This window comes from Empidonax traillii, unplaced genomic scaffold (genome assembly GCF_003031625.1).
Source record: "Empidonax traillii isolate 1590-97213 ecotype Southwest subspecies unplaced genomic scaffold, ASM303162v1 scaffold24:size2376012, whole genome shotgun sequence".
NCBI lineage: Eukaryota > Metazoa > Chordata > Aves > Passeriformes > Tyrannidae > Empidonax > Empidonax traillii.
The window spans coordinates 341,590-360,931 of NW_020955217.1; the positions used below are offsets into that span (position 1 = coordinate 341,590).

General features: G+C 39.0%; 1 protein-coding gene across 1 annotated transcript in view; it reads left to right on the forward strand.

Moving 5' to 3' along the window:
• The window catches only part of AIG1 (androgen induced 1), a 121,646-nt gene extending 106,116 nt beyond the window's left edge, over window positions 1-15,530 (forward strand). Inside the window, exons 4-6 of the mRNA XM_027904410.1 lie at window positions 2,026-2,141; window positions 11,683-11,846; window positions 14,879-15,530. Coding sequence (XP_027760211.1) covers window positions 2,026-2,141; window positions 11,683-11,846; window positions 14,879-14,916 — 318 coding nt within the window. The 3' untranslated portion in view covers window positions 14,917-15,530. The remainder of the gene's footprint in view (window positions 1-2,025; window positions 2,142-11,682; window positions 11,847-14,878) is intronic.
• Window positions 15,531-19,342: the final 3,812 nt, after the last annotated feature.

Sequence of the window (19,342 nt, forward strand, 5' to 3'; positions counted from 1 at the left end):
GGAGCTCACGAGGTCTGTAACCATCATCCATATAATGAAGAATTAAAACTAAGTGACTGGTTCACAAGAACACATCACACAAGGATTACCAAGGGTGAGGTTTGGAGCTAATACTCTTTGTTGTCCTTTGGCTTTTTCCTTGAAGAAGTTATGGAGGCTGGGCAGGAGACATCTTCATGGCCTCCAACTGCCCTGCTTTGAGGCTCTGCAGAGTGAGGTACTGATCTCTGCCTAGGGACCATTTCCATACAGTTGTGAGACATACAGGTGAATCTCCAGGGATTGCTTTGCTGTCAGTCCCTGTTAATGGACTCTGAAGGTCCTCCCCAATTTATAGACCTCTCATCTAATAGTGGGCACCTTTATAGCAGACCACATATAAAACATCTTTGCTTTCCCTTGGTGCTGATTTCTACTGTTTAATGGGATGGGGGTGGAACAAGTTGTTAAAAGATGAAATTGAAAGCTCCCCTAACTGCTGTATTATCCACCTGACATTCTCCAAATGCTACTCATTAATTACTAATGCCTTGAAAATCAGAGCAGTTATCCAATTCAAATTATTTTGTATCTCTCAGCGAGAGCATTTCCATTATCTTATCGTTTCCCATTCAAACAATTCTTCTCTACAGTTGTTAAAGGTTCAGACTGTATTCTGTTTCATCTCATTTGAATCTGTTATCCATGCAAGGATATTTCTACTCCGTACCTGTCCTGTCTTCACATGGGTGAAAGTTAATGTGGGTTTACATTGTAATTATTACAGACTTAAAAATCTGTCCCTGTAGCTTCCTGCAGACATACATGTGTGCATCTGATGGCAGAATGTGGCCGGTATATTTGCCATAACCTTCTTTTTCAGTTGGTGATCAAGCACTTAGGGAAGGATTGAACCTGCTTCAGGACCTAGTCTGCCCTTGCAATCCTTATACCTGCAGGCCTTTCTGTGGACTGAGCAGGACAGTTCACAGTCACAGTCACTCCAAGCCCCAGAGCCAAGCTCTCAACCGAAGTAATTCCTTTAGACACTAGCAATAAGTTGGTCCCGTGGTGGCAAGGCAGGGTATGTTTCTGTAATAACCAACAGTGCTGGTCCTAGCTGAACTGTATATTCAGGAATGATGGGGCGTATTTCCTGGCACACTTGTTCTTCACTTATGTATATTTTCATGCCTGCCTGCACTCTGAAATGTAGACATCGAGTGTTTGGGTCAGGCTGAATGCAGTTTTTCATGCTACTGACATTAATTTGATGATCAGGCCTTTTCAGAAGGGGCAGTGTAGGAAATGTATATGGGAAAATGACAAAATAAGGAGTTTCACAGCTGAATAAAGATCAGTGGCTGAAAATGGTTTTTATTGTTTTGGCTTTCATATGTTTCATTTGGGAATCTAAAACTATTTTGCACAACAACTACCAAATTGAGATTCACAACACCTTCCTGAAGATAATTGGTCCTGTCTTGCAGATGGAGGAACAGAGGTACTGAGGCTATCCCTTGAAAATACATCCCCTGTTTTCAAGTCCCCAGATTGAGATGCATTTAAATCTAATTCTCAGAAGCATTAAACACCTCCATTTATATTCATTCATTTGGCATTATTTGTACTTAGTGTCTGGAAATCAGATGCATTGTATCCTAACTTGAATAGTCAAAATAACCTAAGTGACATGGCAAAGATCACAGAAAACTGCAAGGCCAGAGTGGGATTGGGACCCATGTTCCCTCGTGCCACATCCCTTTTTTACTCACTGAGTATCTGCCTTGGATTCCTGGACAAAAGGAATAGCACATTCTTCTTACTCCGTTTTCCTCTGCTCTCTTGAATAATTGGACATTTAAGAGATGATATTGTTTGGGTTATTGATCAACTTTATAGAGTCATTTTACCTTGTCTTTCTAACCATAAAGAATTGTCTTCAGACTTCTGTGATTAAGTTTCTTATTGTAGAATTGAAATGGAAGTACAGTGAGAACCATTTGTATCACCTGTTTTCCCCCAATGTTTTGGGTTTTTTTCCAGCACACAACAGTTTTGCCCTTTGTATTAATCGAGATGAGAACAACACATCATCAGTATCCCAGCAGGAGCTGTGGACTGGCTGCAGTGTGCACCTTCGCTGTTGGCTATATTTTATGGTAAGCATGCTGTGTTTTCACATTGTATTGGGGGTTTTGTACTGCTAAATTTGGGCACATATTTCATTATGGATATAATCACTAACAGATTCATGCTGCATGTCTCGTTTGGTCCAAGACCTGGGCTTTGTCTGGTTTCCCTAGATGCTTATATTTTTAGAAAGTATATGCCAAACCTCACACAACAGGAATTTGTTGAACAATCCCATGTAAGCAGTGGTCTTTCCAAGGGTACATTTTTCAACCTTTTTTCAGGCTAAATGTTTTTCTTGGACCTTAGTTTTATTGCTTAGGGTTTTTGTTCTATCACATAAAACTGAGAATAGGCAAATGATTTCCTACATCAACAGAAAAGATAGAACACTGTCTTTTTTCTTTACTAGTTCATAAATTCGTTCTATAAAATTGATTACAGAATAAGTCAGTAATCCAAACACTCTAAAATTCATTTTAAGAAAAGCAAGTGTTTGTGAAAAATTAAACTAAAACAGAATCTTTCTTACACAAGATTAAATTAAGTCTTTGGGCAGTTTCTAATCAAGCACCTGTCTTGCATGACAGAGTTAATATACTTTGGTTATCCTAATGTTTTATTTTTCACTAAACCTTTGTTTGATTTACATTGCTCCTTTGATATGATCCATCCTATATCCTTTCTGCAAATATTCATGACCCCCATTTACTTCTCATGTTCTTTTCTTCTCACCTCATAACAGCCCTCTCTCAGCTAAGAGGATACTTTCCAAATTTCCACCGACCAAGTGAGATAAAACTAACGTGAGAGGAACATGGGCTCAAGGCAGTACTATCATACTGCTTCAACTATGCAATTTGTCCCTTTGGTCCAGAAAGAGAGAGATCATTATTCACACACATTCATGCACACTGAGTGATCATAAAATGCTAGTAATGCAGCTGAAGTGGGATGTTGTGTGTCTCAGGACAACAGTCACATTCTGCCATTTGCTTTTACAAACGTACATACCCTTCTTAAAAAAGAATAATATTTGTAATTGGAAGATAAGGGCAGCCTCATGCAAAAAGGCACATTATTACTCCTTCAGGAAAAAGTTACTACATTTTTAACCCATATATAGTAATGTTTAACTGTGATATTTCTCAACCTTCTTCTGATGGTACCTGGAGATAGGTTGGCAGAGTTACTATACCTGTGATTTGATCTCCTATGGCAAATCCTGTTTTCTCAAAATCATCTAAATAGACACATGAAATAGTATTTAATAAGAATATAAAATTGAAGCAATCCAGTTCTACAAGTGAAATAAAACCAGAGGTGTCTTAAAATCTTTTAAGAATCTGTTACAGCATCAGTGTGATAGTCATGTAGCTTGATCCTGCTTACTACAGTGCATCTGCATCCTGCAGCTACAAGGTTAAAGGAAATTGTAGGTCTAGTAAAACAGGAGAAGAAGATTCTGCATTAAGAAATTAACTACTATGCAGATACCCAGTCACAGCCTATGATCATCTTCCTATGCTTTTGCTTTTTATTGGTTTTGCTTACACAAGTATCATTTTCAAAATGGGTAGGGCTACTTTCAAGTAATTCATCTTTTTCCAGGTTGTGATTTCTCTATAAATGGCCTGAGACAATTGCTTATTCATCCTAAAGGTTATCCTGCTAAATTCTTCTGTTACAACCTATTTTTCCTTTTCCTATTTTTCCTACTGTTAAAAAAGGAGGTATTTGGGGGAGAGAGGAGGCAGACACAAGCTGCACTGTGCCATCGTTTGTAAGTTCTGCATGAATTCAGCCTGCAGGTGCAGAAGACTCTTATCTTCTGTCTGCAAGCCAAATCTTGGCTTGATTCTATGAATATGATATATCACATTCACAGGTTGGAAAAATCTACCAGAAAGTATGAAAAGGGAGGGGTTTTTTATCCCTCTCACTCAGGGTGTGCCTGCCTTTCACAGCTGTGGTCCACTGTCTTTCTGCTGCCAAGTGACCAGATTGAAGTAGAGACCTTAATCACTCAGAGGGCTTGGAACTGCTTAATTCGGATTTGCTTCCCTTGTTGGCAGAATCCTCAAGGTTAGCACAGGGTATTAAAATGAGATTACACCTGCAAATGACATAGTTACATACAGCCTGGTGGAACTGCCTTCCTTTGTACCTATGGTTGTCCATGGGTCCCCTGAGGGGCTTAGTTCTCGGTTTATGTTGTTTTAACTAGAAGTTAGGGATCTGCCACTTGAGAATTTGTCTTTTTCCCTATGTCATTTTTCCCTGAGCCAAAGTGTTTTCACTGCACCTCTCAGCAAAAAGTAAAGACAGTTGCTAATCAGATATTCTCTATGTTTTGCTCTTGAATTTGAAGGCTGTTCCCATCTCAGCTGAAGCCTTCTTAGCATGCTACGCTTTATGTATCGTGTTGCTCTTTGTACTGTAAAAGAACATACAACAGGATATTGTTTTGAGTTGATTGTGTGAATGCATTTTTTTCAACTTCAAGTGGAGCAGAGCTTGTTATTTCATATGTGACTGAATCTTTCTCGTATGAAAAAGATGGTGGAATAGAAAGCTTTTTTTATATATATTTGGTAAGTGAGAAAACAGGTAAACAATTCTGAATAGAATCACTGAAACTGAAAGAATAGTATCTCCTGAGCATGATTCAGAGACTTGTTATCTGAGAAACATCCTTTCTTGAAGAGTAAAACCTTTTCCTGTTTTTCTTTCTTTTTTTTTGCAGTCAGAGAGTATTTGAGTAGGCACACTTAGCTCATGCACTCTCTGTGAGAGGGAGCTCTCCCATGCTCTTAAGGAGCTGTGCCCAGGCCGTGCATTCACAGACATGCATTGCCTGCTGCAGACCATACATGGGCTTTCAGGATCAAGGCCATGGGACAAGATGGGAAAGGCCTATTGGCTTTATTTAGCATGGCTTGAAAAGGTCACAGCTTGTATTGAATTGTTAAATCTAGACAGTGCTAAGAAAACGGAAGCGCTTGCCAATACTACCAGAAAATACTGCCAATGGGTGTATGGAGTGGTTGTCAAGGAACAGAAACGAGCCAGAAATGTATTGCTCGTTGAAACAAGAATGACCTCATGGTAACTAATATCAGAGCCTAATATGTCCCTAAAATAAACTGAGACAAATACGTTTATTTAAAATGGTTTTCTTTATCCCTCTGCTTTTGAGCACTTTAGGATGTCAAAAAAACAGATCCTAAGATCTGCAGACTCCGCTGCTCTAGTTATGCTGAGCTACATGTTTGGGAGCAAAAGACTTGATCTGCTCTCTCTTGTTGCTAACACAAATCCCCTAGGATCTGCCTCCACATGTGCCAAGCTTGAACTTGATTCATTCTTTCATTCTTTGATAAATCTATTTAAAGATCTTTTAAACTTTCATTTGAAAATAAAGTTTCTCTTGAAGTGACTTCAGGAGAGTTCTGTAGATTTGCTGAGGGAGAAGATTCAGATGAGGTAATTTGCTGAATTCTTGAACGAATTTAAGAAAGGAACTTACACTGAGGATTTGGAATGAATTTGAGATTTATTGTCAGCCTCGCTGTAGGATTTCCACTAACGATTCTCCATAGAAGGAGAGGAAGATCAGAAAGAGCAGATGTTGGCGCAGACTGCTAGGACAAACCTTGACATTCAGAAGAGAGGGGTGGAGAGTTAGAGTGTGAAACTGGTGAGAATTGACAGTCATATTGATAAAAGAAGAGCAGGATTGAGAAACCAGAGGGTTTTTGAGGTTGCTGGTGCCGATGGTGCAGGAGAGACGCAACATGGCTTTGCTAGGGTGTGCTGAGGGTCTGCATGTAGGGAGAGGGTCATGCATGCTTTTGGAAGTGAGCACTGAGAACAGAAGTTCAATAGAGGTTAGAAAATCAATGATTAGAGAAAAAAAACCCAAAACCAATAAAAAGTCCTGGGGCCAAGTAAAAGCAATGAACTAGAATTATGGGTTAAATGAGAAATGGGTAAGGAAATGTGCAGCTCACAGGTCAGCGGCTTCAAAGTTGAGATCATGCAAGTAAGTGGGGAATGCTGGGAGAGGGAGAGAGAGACAGACTTTGAAATCAGAGTGGAAGGCTCATGTAGAGGTGGGTGATAGATGAGACAATGCAGAGGAGGAGAAAAGAGTTGGAGCCAGAGCTGCCCAGAACAGGAAAGAGTAGGAAGAAACAGAAGCAGCAGAAATAGGCCAGGAGAAGATCGGTGTCCTCTGTAGCTGACCCAGAAGGAGCGTGGGAGTACGGAAGTGAGAAAAGGCTGTATGGGCCTGTTAGGTCTGATATAGCCATTATGGACAGTTACTTTCTGGCTCCGCTCCACCTCCACATCCTCAAATGTTTCAGTCAAAGCAACAGTACAATCACAGATGACATGCATGGGTAATATGTTCTCATTTGTGCAGCTCCTTAAAATACACCTCAAGAAGGCATAGCAACCATTACTATATTTAAAATGAAAAATTATTTATCAAAACAGATGACTTCCAGAGATGACAACACTTTGCAGTGAAATCTGCTAGGTTTCTGTCATTCTAGCTACTGCACATAAACACAAATTTCTGCTAAGCTTTGTTCTTCCCAGAGGATGCCAGCATCATGCCATGCCGAGTATGTTTCTCATGTGACATTATTTGCTACTGCAGCTTTCCAGGGCTTTTCTTCTTCTGACTGCATAAGCCACTCCAAAGCAGTAGCACAGCTATATGACCCATGTATTGTTCAGCACCACTCAGATCAATGGAGAAGAATTGGGCGTTAAGAAAATGGAAGAAGAGGGGATGATGGTTGTTATTTCCTAAATGATGACTATATATTGCACTTATTTTTTAGTCTTTAAAATTTCTAAACTATGTACATTCCTGGTGTAGGTGATTGAGGCCTGGCTGGCTGTTGTTATAAGAAGCCCAGCATCTTAATGTGGCTGAGATCTAAAGATTCTGATGAGATACAGAACAAGCTGGCCTGTGTTTTTGTGGGGGTTTATGAAAATGTGCCTCATATCAATCAGCATTAGAAACCAAAAACAGAACAAATTTGGTGTGGGTCATTATGCTCCTGTCCCCAAAAGCACAGGATTGGTCCTATTCTGAAACCACAAATGACTTGTTTGTTCAAATTTTGAGTGACTCAGCTGCTGTAAGCCCATCAACTCCTTTGGAAGACATTCCACAGTTTAATAGCTCTGGGTAAAGTTCTCACTTTTCGTGGAGAGGGAAAAGAATTATGCTAGAAGAGATCATGAAATAAAGGCATAGAAAACGCCCATATTCTGTTGTTTGCCAAGGAGTAGCCACAATGGGAACTGGTCTAGTATTTGTCTGGGTCCAAAGATTCAGCCTTCCTTTGTGCCAGTCACTGGAAATATGAAGAGCACTGAAGATCTGGAAAAGGATTTGATGCTGAAAGAAGTAACTAGAAAGGAACTGCCTTAGTAAATCAGAGTAGTCATGTATCCAGGCTCCAGCTATAGCTAATGTCAGATGCTTCAGGAGATTTTAGCAGGCCATTATGAAACAACCAGCCTGCAAGGGAAGTTTTCTTCCAAAACTTATGTCAAAAAGTAGATGCTTGGATCCTTTAGTCTTGATGGTTTATATACTTCATGCTCTTTGAACTCTAGGCTTAACTGTACGTGTTCTTATTGCTTGTACAGTCTCCAGACTTCTGAGACTTGCTAGAGTTGCATGGTGTGGCCTAGAGAAGAGGAGTGGACTAAGTAGACTTCCAGACTTGTATACTTCAAAACTGTTTTGAATGTCTTTATTTCAGTGATGTATCACTCAGAGGTTAGAGCATTCCAGAGGTATTATTCTAGAGCACTCCAGGTATCATTCAGAGAGATATTTCCATTATCAGATTTGAATTTCTTATCTCTGAGTTCTGTTGAAAGGATTTTTCTGTTACGAGGAAGAGAATTGGCAGCTCTTCGGTCATTTTATGTCATGCATTATTATTGTGTCCTCTCATCAGTTGCTCTTGAAAAGTTACACAGCCCCTTAGCTGATAGTCCTCGTTTGAAGAACACATAGTACTGATTATTGATGGCTGCAGACTATGATGAAGGACTCAACTTGGGCATGAAATGGTTGGAGACTCTCTCACAGTCCAGACCACAAAGTGCTGCCAAGCTGTGATGCCTGAGAGCAGCCATCATGAAGGGGCAGCCATATTCTGCAACGTGTCCTATTGCAAAATCTGTGGGATGTCATGGTTATCTGCTATTATATCCACGCGTTGAGCTTGATTTTACTAGGACTAAGGTTTTACATTTGCTGTTGTAACAGCTGCATTACTTAAAGTGACAAGTAGAGTACACATAAACCGCAAGGTTCCAATAATTTTTTGTATTTAGTTTTCTTCATTAACGGAAGACCTACAGCCAAAGAATAAATGTATATCTATCTTCTCTGCATAGTTTTCATTTTCTCCTGATTACTTTGATAGGAGAGATATACAACATCTTACTGTATAGTAAGTGAAAACCAGCTACAAAGTCACATTTTCTGACAGATTTGTTAAAAAGAAGCAATATTGTGCATTTTCAAATAGCTTTTTCTGATTTCTACACCAACTGGTTGGACATTTCTGAAAACCACCACTTTTTTTTAACAGGCAATTTAATTTGAATATAATGTGTGAATATTTCCATTCCTTCTCTTTTTACTGTTTCTAACAAATGTCTGAATGAGCTTAATGACCTGTAACATGTTCATCTTTGGAAACACATGGTTATGTCTACATGAGCTGCTACAGTACCAAATCACAGGGAGGTTCAAGTTAATTTTATCTTCTCAAAAGTAGCCATTCCAGTTTTAGCTTAAACTTTTGCTCCTCAGTTTCTTTTAATCTAAACAGTCTATTTTTTATACATGTTCAATAACAAGGTCTTCACTTGGATCTAGATTTGCACTCCTAAGTAAATCTTAATTCATGCTTCCCTGTGCTTAACTAATAATGAGGTTGGACAGGAATAATGACTACTAGAATTGCAGCACTGAAGGTGTTCATTAACATTAGTAATCAGCAGTCTCGTGTGGAAGCTTTATGCAAATGGTTGATCAGCCTTTTATTATGCAGCCTTGAGATGGCTTGTATTCTACCAGGAATTAAGAAAGGCCATCAGGTGAGATTTCCACGGCAGCAGTCATCCCTTTGCTGCTCCCATTTGTAGCATAGACAATGCAGGAGTAGTCACTGTTCAGTGGAGAGAAGGTAATATTGCTCTATCCCAATGTAGAGAGCGGCATGGTGCAGTTCATTTTAGGAAAGATCAGGTGGCTGATGAGGTGGTTTCGTGACTGTTGTCTCTGGAGTGATGTTCGGTACCCCTTGTGCTGAAAGCAAGAGTTCCTGCAGTGTGACTGCACCAGGGACAGGCATACAATAGCAACACTGTACTCACAAGCACTGTCACCATGCAGGGAAGGGGCTCCTGTGCTGGGCAGCAGGGTGCAGAGTGCATGAACTGTAATCAAAAATTCTGAACTAACCAGAGATTGCTGACATTCAGGAGCTCATCAGTAACTCATTGGTTGGATTTAAAAATGCTTCATCTTTTGAGCATAAATGCATTCTAGTAACAGCAACTTCTACTTGTTTTGTGAAGTTGGCTACATAGATGCAATTTAGAAGGTCCCTTGAAAAACCTCTCTGTGAAGGTGCTTTATAATGCTGGGCAGTTTCATCACACCAGAGAAAATAAGTGAAAAACAAGACTGGCTCTTTTTCAGTCTTTGTCCTTGGAGCTTTTTTTTCACAGGATGATCATAAAACAAAAGCAAATGAAACTGGAAACTGTTAGGTGATAATAGACATTCCCTGCTAAGCCAGCCTCATAGTAGGGAACATCCCGTTGCCCTCTACCCTACTGTCTTATCTTTTTCTTTGATCAAAGGAACATGGTGTCCCCTGTTACCATGAGGTACATAGGAACCCTTTATTTTTTCATAGATAACCTTAATCTTGTTGGGTTAATTCTGTCACAGAAAAATATTGGGGAAAATAACTGTAAAGTACAGAGATAATTTTCCATATCTGAACTGATTTGGAGAAAGGGATTTTAATCTGCATTTAGATTGTGCAAACTATTTTATTGACACATGTAATTTCTTATGTGAAGTGTCCAGCTGTTAAGAATTTGGCTGTAATAAAAGCTTTTCCAAGGAAGAGGGAAGCTATGACAAACATGTACACTGCAAGGGTGATGGAGAATCCTTAAACAGGGATTCTGTACTCTGTGTGTGACAGAATTTTATTTTAGTTTTGTGTGGACTTCTGTGTCTCTGCCCTTTAGGAGCCTATGACTGCTGATCTAGCAATCAAAAATCTCTCTTAAATAGAAATACCAGCAAGTGAAGCAAATCATATGGACATGGAAATCCCCTTCTGTAATGGGAATTGCAGCTGCTCCAGCTGTGCTTCACTATGAGCTTCTCTCTCAAATTTCCAGGTCAGAAAGGAAGAGATTTACATTCTTGAAGAGAGTCCAGTAGAGCCCCAGCCCGTCTCCACTGAGCACTTTACCCAGTTAGCTTCTGTGATGTTTGCTCAGTTGTTTGCCAGTATTTGCTTTTCTTAACTTCCACCTACTGGAATATATGGACTCACTCTGCTCCCTCTGACTTCATCACTCACCATGACAGATCTCAACACAAAAGCTATCACGTCAGAGGGTGCAGATGTCCACTGCGGTCACAAACAGCAAAACCACATACCTGTAGTGCTTCTTCAGGCTGCACTGCAGTAAAGCTGACAGTGTCTATTGGGTTAGTGTACCAACAGTCTTCCCTGTAGCTGAATGCTAAAAATCTCTGTGTCACTGGCAAACCACCATCAATACTTTTTCTTTACTGTGGAGTAATTGATTCTGAAGCTGGGCACCACTTTTGAGGTGGGTTTTGCCTTTTTTTTTTTTTTTAATGTTTATGTTTTTTACAGAAAAATTATGAGATTCCAAATGGTACCGGGAAAGAGGAGCAATCTTAAAGACATTTGCTGAAGAAATTCTTCTCTCAAAGAGAAGTTGAACTATATATTTCTGGCAAACCCAAAAACTGATGCATTTGCCATGCGTAGTGAGGAGAAGCATCAGAAACATATAATTGTGTGGAAATGAAAATAGGCTACTGCGGAAAGCAGAGAGTGTTAATCTGTGTAGGAGAGCTTGTAGAACCTTAATGTTCTTAGGATAAAGAACCTGCTTGGAGCAGAGGCTGCTGCAGTTTCCAGCTTTGGCTCAAAACAGGGGTTTCCTCAGAAATATAAATGCAGCAAGGAAATACCTGCCTACATCAGAAGTAAAAACTGGCCAACTGCTCATAATAAATTTAAAGCAAAGCAGTAAGAATGCAGGAAATCAGTCATAGTTTCATCATTTGTGATGTCTGTTCTGGGTAGATGTCATCCAGATGCTCCAGTTCAGTTGCAACTTACAGGCCTTTCAAATAATTGCTATTTGGGTTACAGTAGCTAAACTTATAGACCAAGCTACTTTTGAAAAACAGGGCTATAAGAGTCTGTGCTTGTTATTTTTGTTTTGTTTCAGGGTGTGCTGGATTCACCATGTTACAGGAGTGTGGGTGTACCCGCTTCTTGAGCACCTCAGCCCAGGTGTCAAAATAATCTTCTTTGCAGCTGTAACCGTAATTATTAACATCTTCTACTTGGTGGGAGAGGTCCTGAACAACTACATCTGGGATACACAAAAATGTGAGTATTGTTTTAGGAATATTACCTCATGAAGTACATCGCCAGGACTTCAGGATGTTTCTCTGAAAGTCTAGAAGGTTTTAAGCTGGCTAAAACAAAGGAGAATGACAGAAGTTCCACTGAAACACCTTGGTTGCTTGCCCTTAAAAGCAGCAAGAGGAACACAATGGCTGCTGGAAAGCCTGATGAGCTATGAATATGTATTATTTTTTATAACTTATAATACTAATTTAAGAGCTCTTGGCAATTATCTGGGAGGTTTACAACCCACTTACTAGCTGATGAACCCATTAAATGCAACTAGAATAAAGTATCATTCTGTGTGAATACCATTAATGGCAAGCTCAGACTTAGAAATAAAAATATACTTTCTTGGTATTTTCAGGTAGAAGGTGTTTTTAAATTTACTCAGGGAAAATGAACATGTTCTTGTCAGTAAAATAATGGGAATGAACGATCACCTTAGTACAGGGTAAACTTAACTGTGCAGACTCTCCATCATCCTGCCTAGGCCACCCATTGCTGAGGAAAGGAAAAGGGAAAATAAGACAAACACAAGATTAAAAGTAGGTTCCTTTAATCTGTGAAAGATGTTTCTCATTTATCAAATTGCCTGAAATAAGCAAACAACATTCATAATCGCTGCTCTGACAAATCACAACAAGAGTGAAATAAATTCACATGGTAGTTGACTGCACATACAAATCTCATTTAGCAACTCCTTCAGTATGAGGTAGAATCTAATGGCAGAAGCTCACAGCAGTTTTACTTGCCATTTGTTCATATTAGCACCAGGTGTAAAGTGTCTTTTTCTATTTGCTTTAGAACCAACTATCCTAATCATCACGGTCTTCAAGATTGGTATTCAGTCCACAGTTTGATGTCACATTCACATTTATCTAACTTCTGTAAGTTAATTTGGGAAAGATGTTTCTTAAAAAGGCAGCTGCAAGGAATAACTTCACTTGACCTAAGTCCTATATGAAGAATAATAGTGTGGTAAAGAATCACATGATTTTAGCAAGTCCACGAATAAGTAGATGTCGGAAAATCTCCTGCAGTATTCCAAAGTATGCAGAATCCCTCGTTCTTGTGGCCCACCACGCTAGAGGAGCTAACATCAGTTGGGTCATTATTCCGGCCTCTTTCAAGGTTCACCATGGCCTTACTGTCCTCTACCTCCTTCCTTCTTTGGGATAAGGAATATTGATCCAGAGTCCTTTGAGGCTCAAACACTTGCAAAATGGAAATGCCATGAGTCACCTGCTGTTTTGCTGTGCTTGAAACACTTTGCACGAACCTAACCTGCAGTGTGTGGCAGGCACACCACCAACAGCAGATGTAAAATGATGCCAGTCTGTCACCGTGTGAGACTTAGGAAAATATTATTTGAAAACTGTACATTTAAAAGAGACTTTTGAGCAGTAAGCCTGCAAATCAAAACAGTCTGCTATGAGAAGATTTCTTCTGGGGTGAGAAGGGGTTGTTTTGGGTTTGGAGTTTTTTTATTTTCCTCTGGAGATGCATTAAATAAAACCTCACTACTGACAAAATGATTTGCAGTTAGTTTTTCCAAGTTAAACCACAAACATGGTAGGGAAGGAAAAATTTGCCCTTTGTACAAGCCAGTGTCTGTCCACAGTTTTGAGGGTATCTGCATTCCTGCCAAAGTATTCGATGCATCTGCAGTAGAGTTCTTCAGAAGAAAGGAAAGAGGCGTTTTCAAAAAAAGCAAATAAAACAGCTTTTAAATCTGTTGGGAAAGTTCCTTCTAGCAGAAAGCAGAAGGCTCAGGATTGGCTCTGGAGCAGCCTTGTAAACCCACTGTAATCTTTTGGTCCCTGCCTCTTGTTTTGGTTGTTAAACCTTCAGCTGTGGCTCTCCCATTACATTAGTTTGCCAGCAACACCCAGGGCCATTATATTTGGGCTGCTGGCAACACACAGACCCATTTGTTTCCGTGTTGTTTCTTTCAGCAAGGCAGCTCTGCTGTTGTGCTTTCTAACTGCAGATGGGTCTTATTGTTTCCTGTATTGGAATTAATCATCTATGTTTTTAAAGTGATTTTTGTTGTACTTACCAACCTGTGCGTATATGACATTAGCAGGTGATCTTAGCTTGTGACTGGATTTTCCTCTCAACATTCTCAAACATTACTTCTCTTTTGCTTTCAATCCTCAGAAGTCTTTTTTTTCCAGCATGCAGCAGGCCTGAAAACCTCCAAAAGAAATATTTGTATTTGAGATGTCTGGCAGAGAGGGGTTAGTCAGAAGAACAATACTTTTGTCAGATACCGATAGTAATTCATTGTCCAGGAACAGGCATATGAAATAGCTGAATGCTTTCATTGCCAGAAAAAACACAATCTTCTGCCCAGCCCAGACTTTGCACAGCATAGCGAAGAGGCAAGTCCTGCAGCTAGGCTAAGTTCTTTAAGGAGCCCTACACTCAGCTCAGCTCTCCTGATATTACTGGAAGTCATGGGCATTACAAGAAGAGAGGCACCCTCTCAGCAGTAACTCTCAAAAAAAAGGAGATGTAGTTGCAAATATTTAAAAAATCAATGTTGAAATGGGAGGGGGCTTAAAATCACTGAATTCTGAAACATGACTATTAAAACTTTCCTTCAAATAAAGTTGGCTGCTTAGCTTCAGCTATAGTAGCATCTACTTTAATTTGCTTGTAGGTGAGCAGAGGAGGTGAGGGAACTAACTGTTCCCAGACCCCTGCAGCTGTGAAAAGCTGAGCCTGTGGCAGGGGGTTAGGTTGATTGATATGAGAATGGGAGGGAGGGAGGAAGGAAGGGAGGATTGTGCAGTTCATTACTGGACAACCACTGCCATCAGGTGTGCAGATGCTCCTTTTTTCACAGCAGGTGAAGTAGCACATGCAGGAGCATATGGGCAAGTACAGGAGAAACAACATCAATAAAGGGAAAAGAAAGACTAATGCATTAAAAGAACCTCTCTAAGTAAACCCTTCATTTTTATTCATTGAGAGATTTTTAAAAGCTGTTCTCCATATGTTTTCAGGTATTGAAGAAGGAAAAGAAAAGCCGAAATTGGAGTGAACAACAAGAGGCAACATAGAGGATTGTTTATGGCTCCATGGAAGATTTCTCATCCCCAACAGAGGTCAGCATGGAGAGGAATCTTTGTAAAGGAGGAAGTTTAATAGGCCCTCTGCTCAGTGCAAGGATATTTTTGGATTTTATATGGAGGAAAAATGATTTTAGCTAAAAATAATAATATCGTTTCAACCTTCATTCCTATTTCTCCATGCTTGCATGTGACATACACATATAAGATGTATATTTATCTCCATGGCATTCTCAGTGTGCATTTCTTCAATCAAATAAGTCATTAAATTATTAAGTCATTGGATCTCTTTACCTCTGCCAAGAAGAACAATGAGTCCATTCTCTGTATTGTTTGAGAAAAGCTTAACCAGATAGGTCTGATGCAGGGAAACAAAAAAATTCTATATATTTCAAAGTACAGCATAGAAGATAATTGCATGAATGTATCTAAAGAACAGTTCGGTTTGACTAAAATATTAATGTAACACTCTGTAACAGCTGCCTTAAATTTGTGATGTCAATAATTTTATCAGTCCAGTAAAATCTTATTTGCAGTGTTAGAATATCTTCTTAAATAGGCCTAAATAAAGAACAAATTATCCTTGGATTTCTGTTTCTTCAGGCTGATTCTTGAAATTCCAAATGGATTGGTGGCATTTGAATGATATATTTTCAGGTTTTCCAGTGTCAACTGTAAATTTTATTGTTTCTACATAAGGATTTTTCTTATTATCATAGTACAGCACCTGATTCTGCATTTTCAGATTGTGAGTTCTCAATAGAGGGGCTGAGCTGTTAAGTGTTGTACCAGAGGGAGCATTTAAGCCTTACTGCAGGAAGGCACGTAAGCAAATGTTTAAAGTTAAACATATGCCTGTTTGTATTAGGAATTCAGTTGCAAAATACTAGTGATTGTTTAAATTTTATATGATTCTGCTTAATTATTAGACAATCAAGAAGGAACTCTAGAAGGCACAGAAAATTGAAATAGAACTAAAATAAAGTGAATAGAATAATTTTCAGCAAGATTTTATAAAAAAAGTAGCTTTAAGATCCAAATATCAGTATTCATATCACATGTTTGTTCATTAGTGTATTTAGAAATATTTATTTTAACACATTTAGAGCACTTCAAATATGGACAGTGTTAATGATATTTTTAGTAACAGGATTTCTGCAGAGTTTTAATCTGATTCAGTGATGTTTCTGCTCTGCAATAGCTCTGGGGAAGACTAATCTCATGCAACTCATTACATTCCTCCAGAGTATTTTTTAAATGTACTTGTTATTTATTTACAAACTATCATAGGAAACAGCATAAGTTCAACAATGTACTTTTTGGTTTTTTTCCTTCAAAAATATTACTTCTGTGATGATTTTGTCTTCGTCTGTCTGTCTGCTCTCTCGATAATTTTAACTTGTTGATCAGAGTTGCAAAGATTTCAAAGCTAAGCAAGTTACTAGAAAGTTTATGGAAATAAGGGACCAGATGAAAAACGAGTTCCTCTGATGGTCCTAGAGAGGGAGGGGATGGAACACATAAAACCAGCAAAATTTGTGAGCAAATTTGCTGTAGCCATGTGGTCTTGCATTAGGGATATTCTGTTCTGCTATTGCTGAGCTGTGCATTACAAATGCACAGTAATACTGCAGCGTGATTGCTTGGTCCACAGATAGTTGGTTGGAGGTAGTAAGATGTCTGTTATTTGCAACAGGCTTTTAAAACTCAAGAAGGAAAGAAGGCATGGATTCAGTCATGTTTAGTGGGCTAGGAACTGTTTAAAGTCACTGCCTCTGAAAGCTGTGGTAGCACATGAAAGTAGTGGTGGACAATGAATGTGCTAGGGGATCTGGCTGTACTTTCCAGCAGCAGTAACTGCAACTTAGGGTGGGAAGCCCAAGGCACAAACCCTGTTGACTTTTTTGTCGTATGAAGAATTTGCATAACCTATGTTCTGCTGTTCATCTGGGACATTTTTATTTTTTAATTTTATTTCAGGGGAATTGTTTCCTTCACAACGTTCAAGAATTCATTCTAGTGGAAAGAATGTGTTAAATAAAAATCAGAAGTGCCAAAATGCCACACAGCTGTACACATTCTGCTAGAGCACACTCTGATCATGTCTGCTGTATATATATATTGCACCACTGAATACTGAATGTCTGAGCCCTCGAAAACTAGCATTTATGGAAAGATTCCTCTTTCTCAGCAAGTTTTACACCTTCTCAAGATAAATTTTTCTTCTAATACCATGTCATTTTATGCAATATTGGAAACATCGTAAGAATATAAAGAGAACAGAAGTATCAGAGATCAGAATTGCATAGATGAATCCGTAGGTAGGTGTCCAAGTGAAAGAATGCTCTCTTTCAGAGGTACAGCATAGGGACACTTAAAGTTGTTATCCTTTGTATCTTGTGAATTTGTGAATACTCAGCACCTCAAAAAATAGAGTACCAAGATCACTTGAGCCTCTGATGTTCACCAAAGGCAATATATGCAACACAAAATGTGATGGGTTTCATTTGGTTTAAGGAAATGTATAGTATTCCAGGAAGGTTCAAATTCAGTTTGTTTTCTAAAATCTCAAAAAGTTCTCCACCTCCTGTGAGCTTTAAGCTTAAAGTCAAAAACATTTTAAAGCATTAAATCCAGCCTCTGATGTATGAACCATGATATAAATAACTTGAGGGCCTGTGTACCCAGAGAGCACTCTTCTAGACTGTGTTCATTCCCTTTAGGATTACACAATCCATCATTCTTAAGAAAGATGATGGATGAATGATGACTAAAGTAAAAGTCACTTGTAAAGTTGCCAAATTTCAACCATCTTGGCTGAAACTGTCCCTGAAAGGTATTTCTCTTGGGGGAACTATTTTTTTGTGGAAAACTTTTTGTCAGAACAAGTCATTTATTTCCAAGTGCAAGTCTATGAAAAAAAAAAAGTCTGTAAGACTTTTCTCTACTTTTGCTGTGGAACTGAGTCTTTGGATGAAGGACAGCATTTATGTTAGTAGCATTTCTGAACTTATGGAGAATATCTGTTTGTCCAAATTTTAGGGAAAAAAAAATAAGCCTGCATTTCCCTGTATTGCACAGGTAATTCTCCAGAGTGTTTATCACCTTTGGGAGTGATCTGACTTGTTGCTGAATATGATTTTCCCTACCATCCTTGATCTATTGACTCTGTCCATGCCTGACTACCCAACACACACACCAAAATGGGGACCCCAACTTCGCTTCCCATGTGCTGATAATACCTCCCCAAAGCTGATGCAAATAAAGCTACCTAGACCAAATACGAGGGAAGCAAAGTTTGATGAAAACCTGACCAATGAGAGGGATAAACTAAGTGAAAAAACTCTAGCTTTTCCCTTGAGGACTGCAACAAAATTAAATTAGTAATGTTTGTTATGTTGTATCTGTAATGATAAACCATGTAGAAAACTGTGCAGAGGAATCATTAGTTTTGTTGTCAGGGAAGAGCATAGTGTGCAGTAAATAAGGCAGGCTGCCACACCTTGAACCACAAGGAAAAGACAAAATACAGTTTCATCATTCAGTGAGCACCATCCGTCATGAATGAGGCACAGGAAGAAATACTGTGTGATCATCTAATTGAAGGCAGTGTCATAGTTCATACTCAAAAGGGGCCAAATTAAGGTTGAACAGGCGGCCCAAATGCTGACATTACCTCACTCCTCAGTGCCCAACTTTACAGTCTTAATAATATTCTCTTGACTTAGCAATAGAATGCAAAAAAGGTGGTGGTGGGGGGGGGTGTTTAAAGGCTGTTAGAAAGTCTGGCCACCCAGTTGTCATGAATTTCAGTATGACTGTATCTCCTATTTGACTTTAGAAAGCTCATCCATACTTTCTGCCTGCATGTAGCTGCCCCAAAACATATATGCATGGTTCCCATATCTTTCTGTTACAAAGAGGTTGCCATAATTTGCAAACTTTTGCCATAATTTCAAAATTAAATTATTTTAGTCTGTGATTTAATTTGTGTGGGATAAAACCGTAGTTTGCTGTCTTTCTGTAGCAAGTATTGCCTTATTTTAAAGGAAAATGACAAAAAATTTTCCGTAATTTTAAGTTGATTCTTTGCCTTCTGCCCACAGGAATAATATTAGCTAAATTACCACCAGGGCACATCAAAGACACTTGGATACTGTGAGCAGACTGACCAATGGCAAACCATTCTGCAGGCTCCCAGGTGGCAGTTTGTGGTGACAGTGTATAAGGCAGGCACTTCTTGGTTCATTTTTCTTACTGGATTTATTTCAAATCTTAACACCAATTTGTTCTTTGCCTTTTATTTTCTATAAAGATGGGTCATTCTGCTCCAATATACACTTCAGTAGCCTTTGAAGACTCAGATATCGTTAGACTGAACACTGAAAAGATTTATAA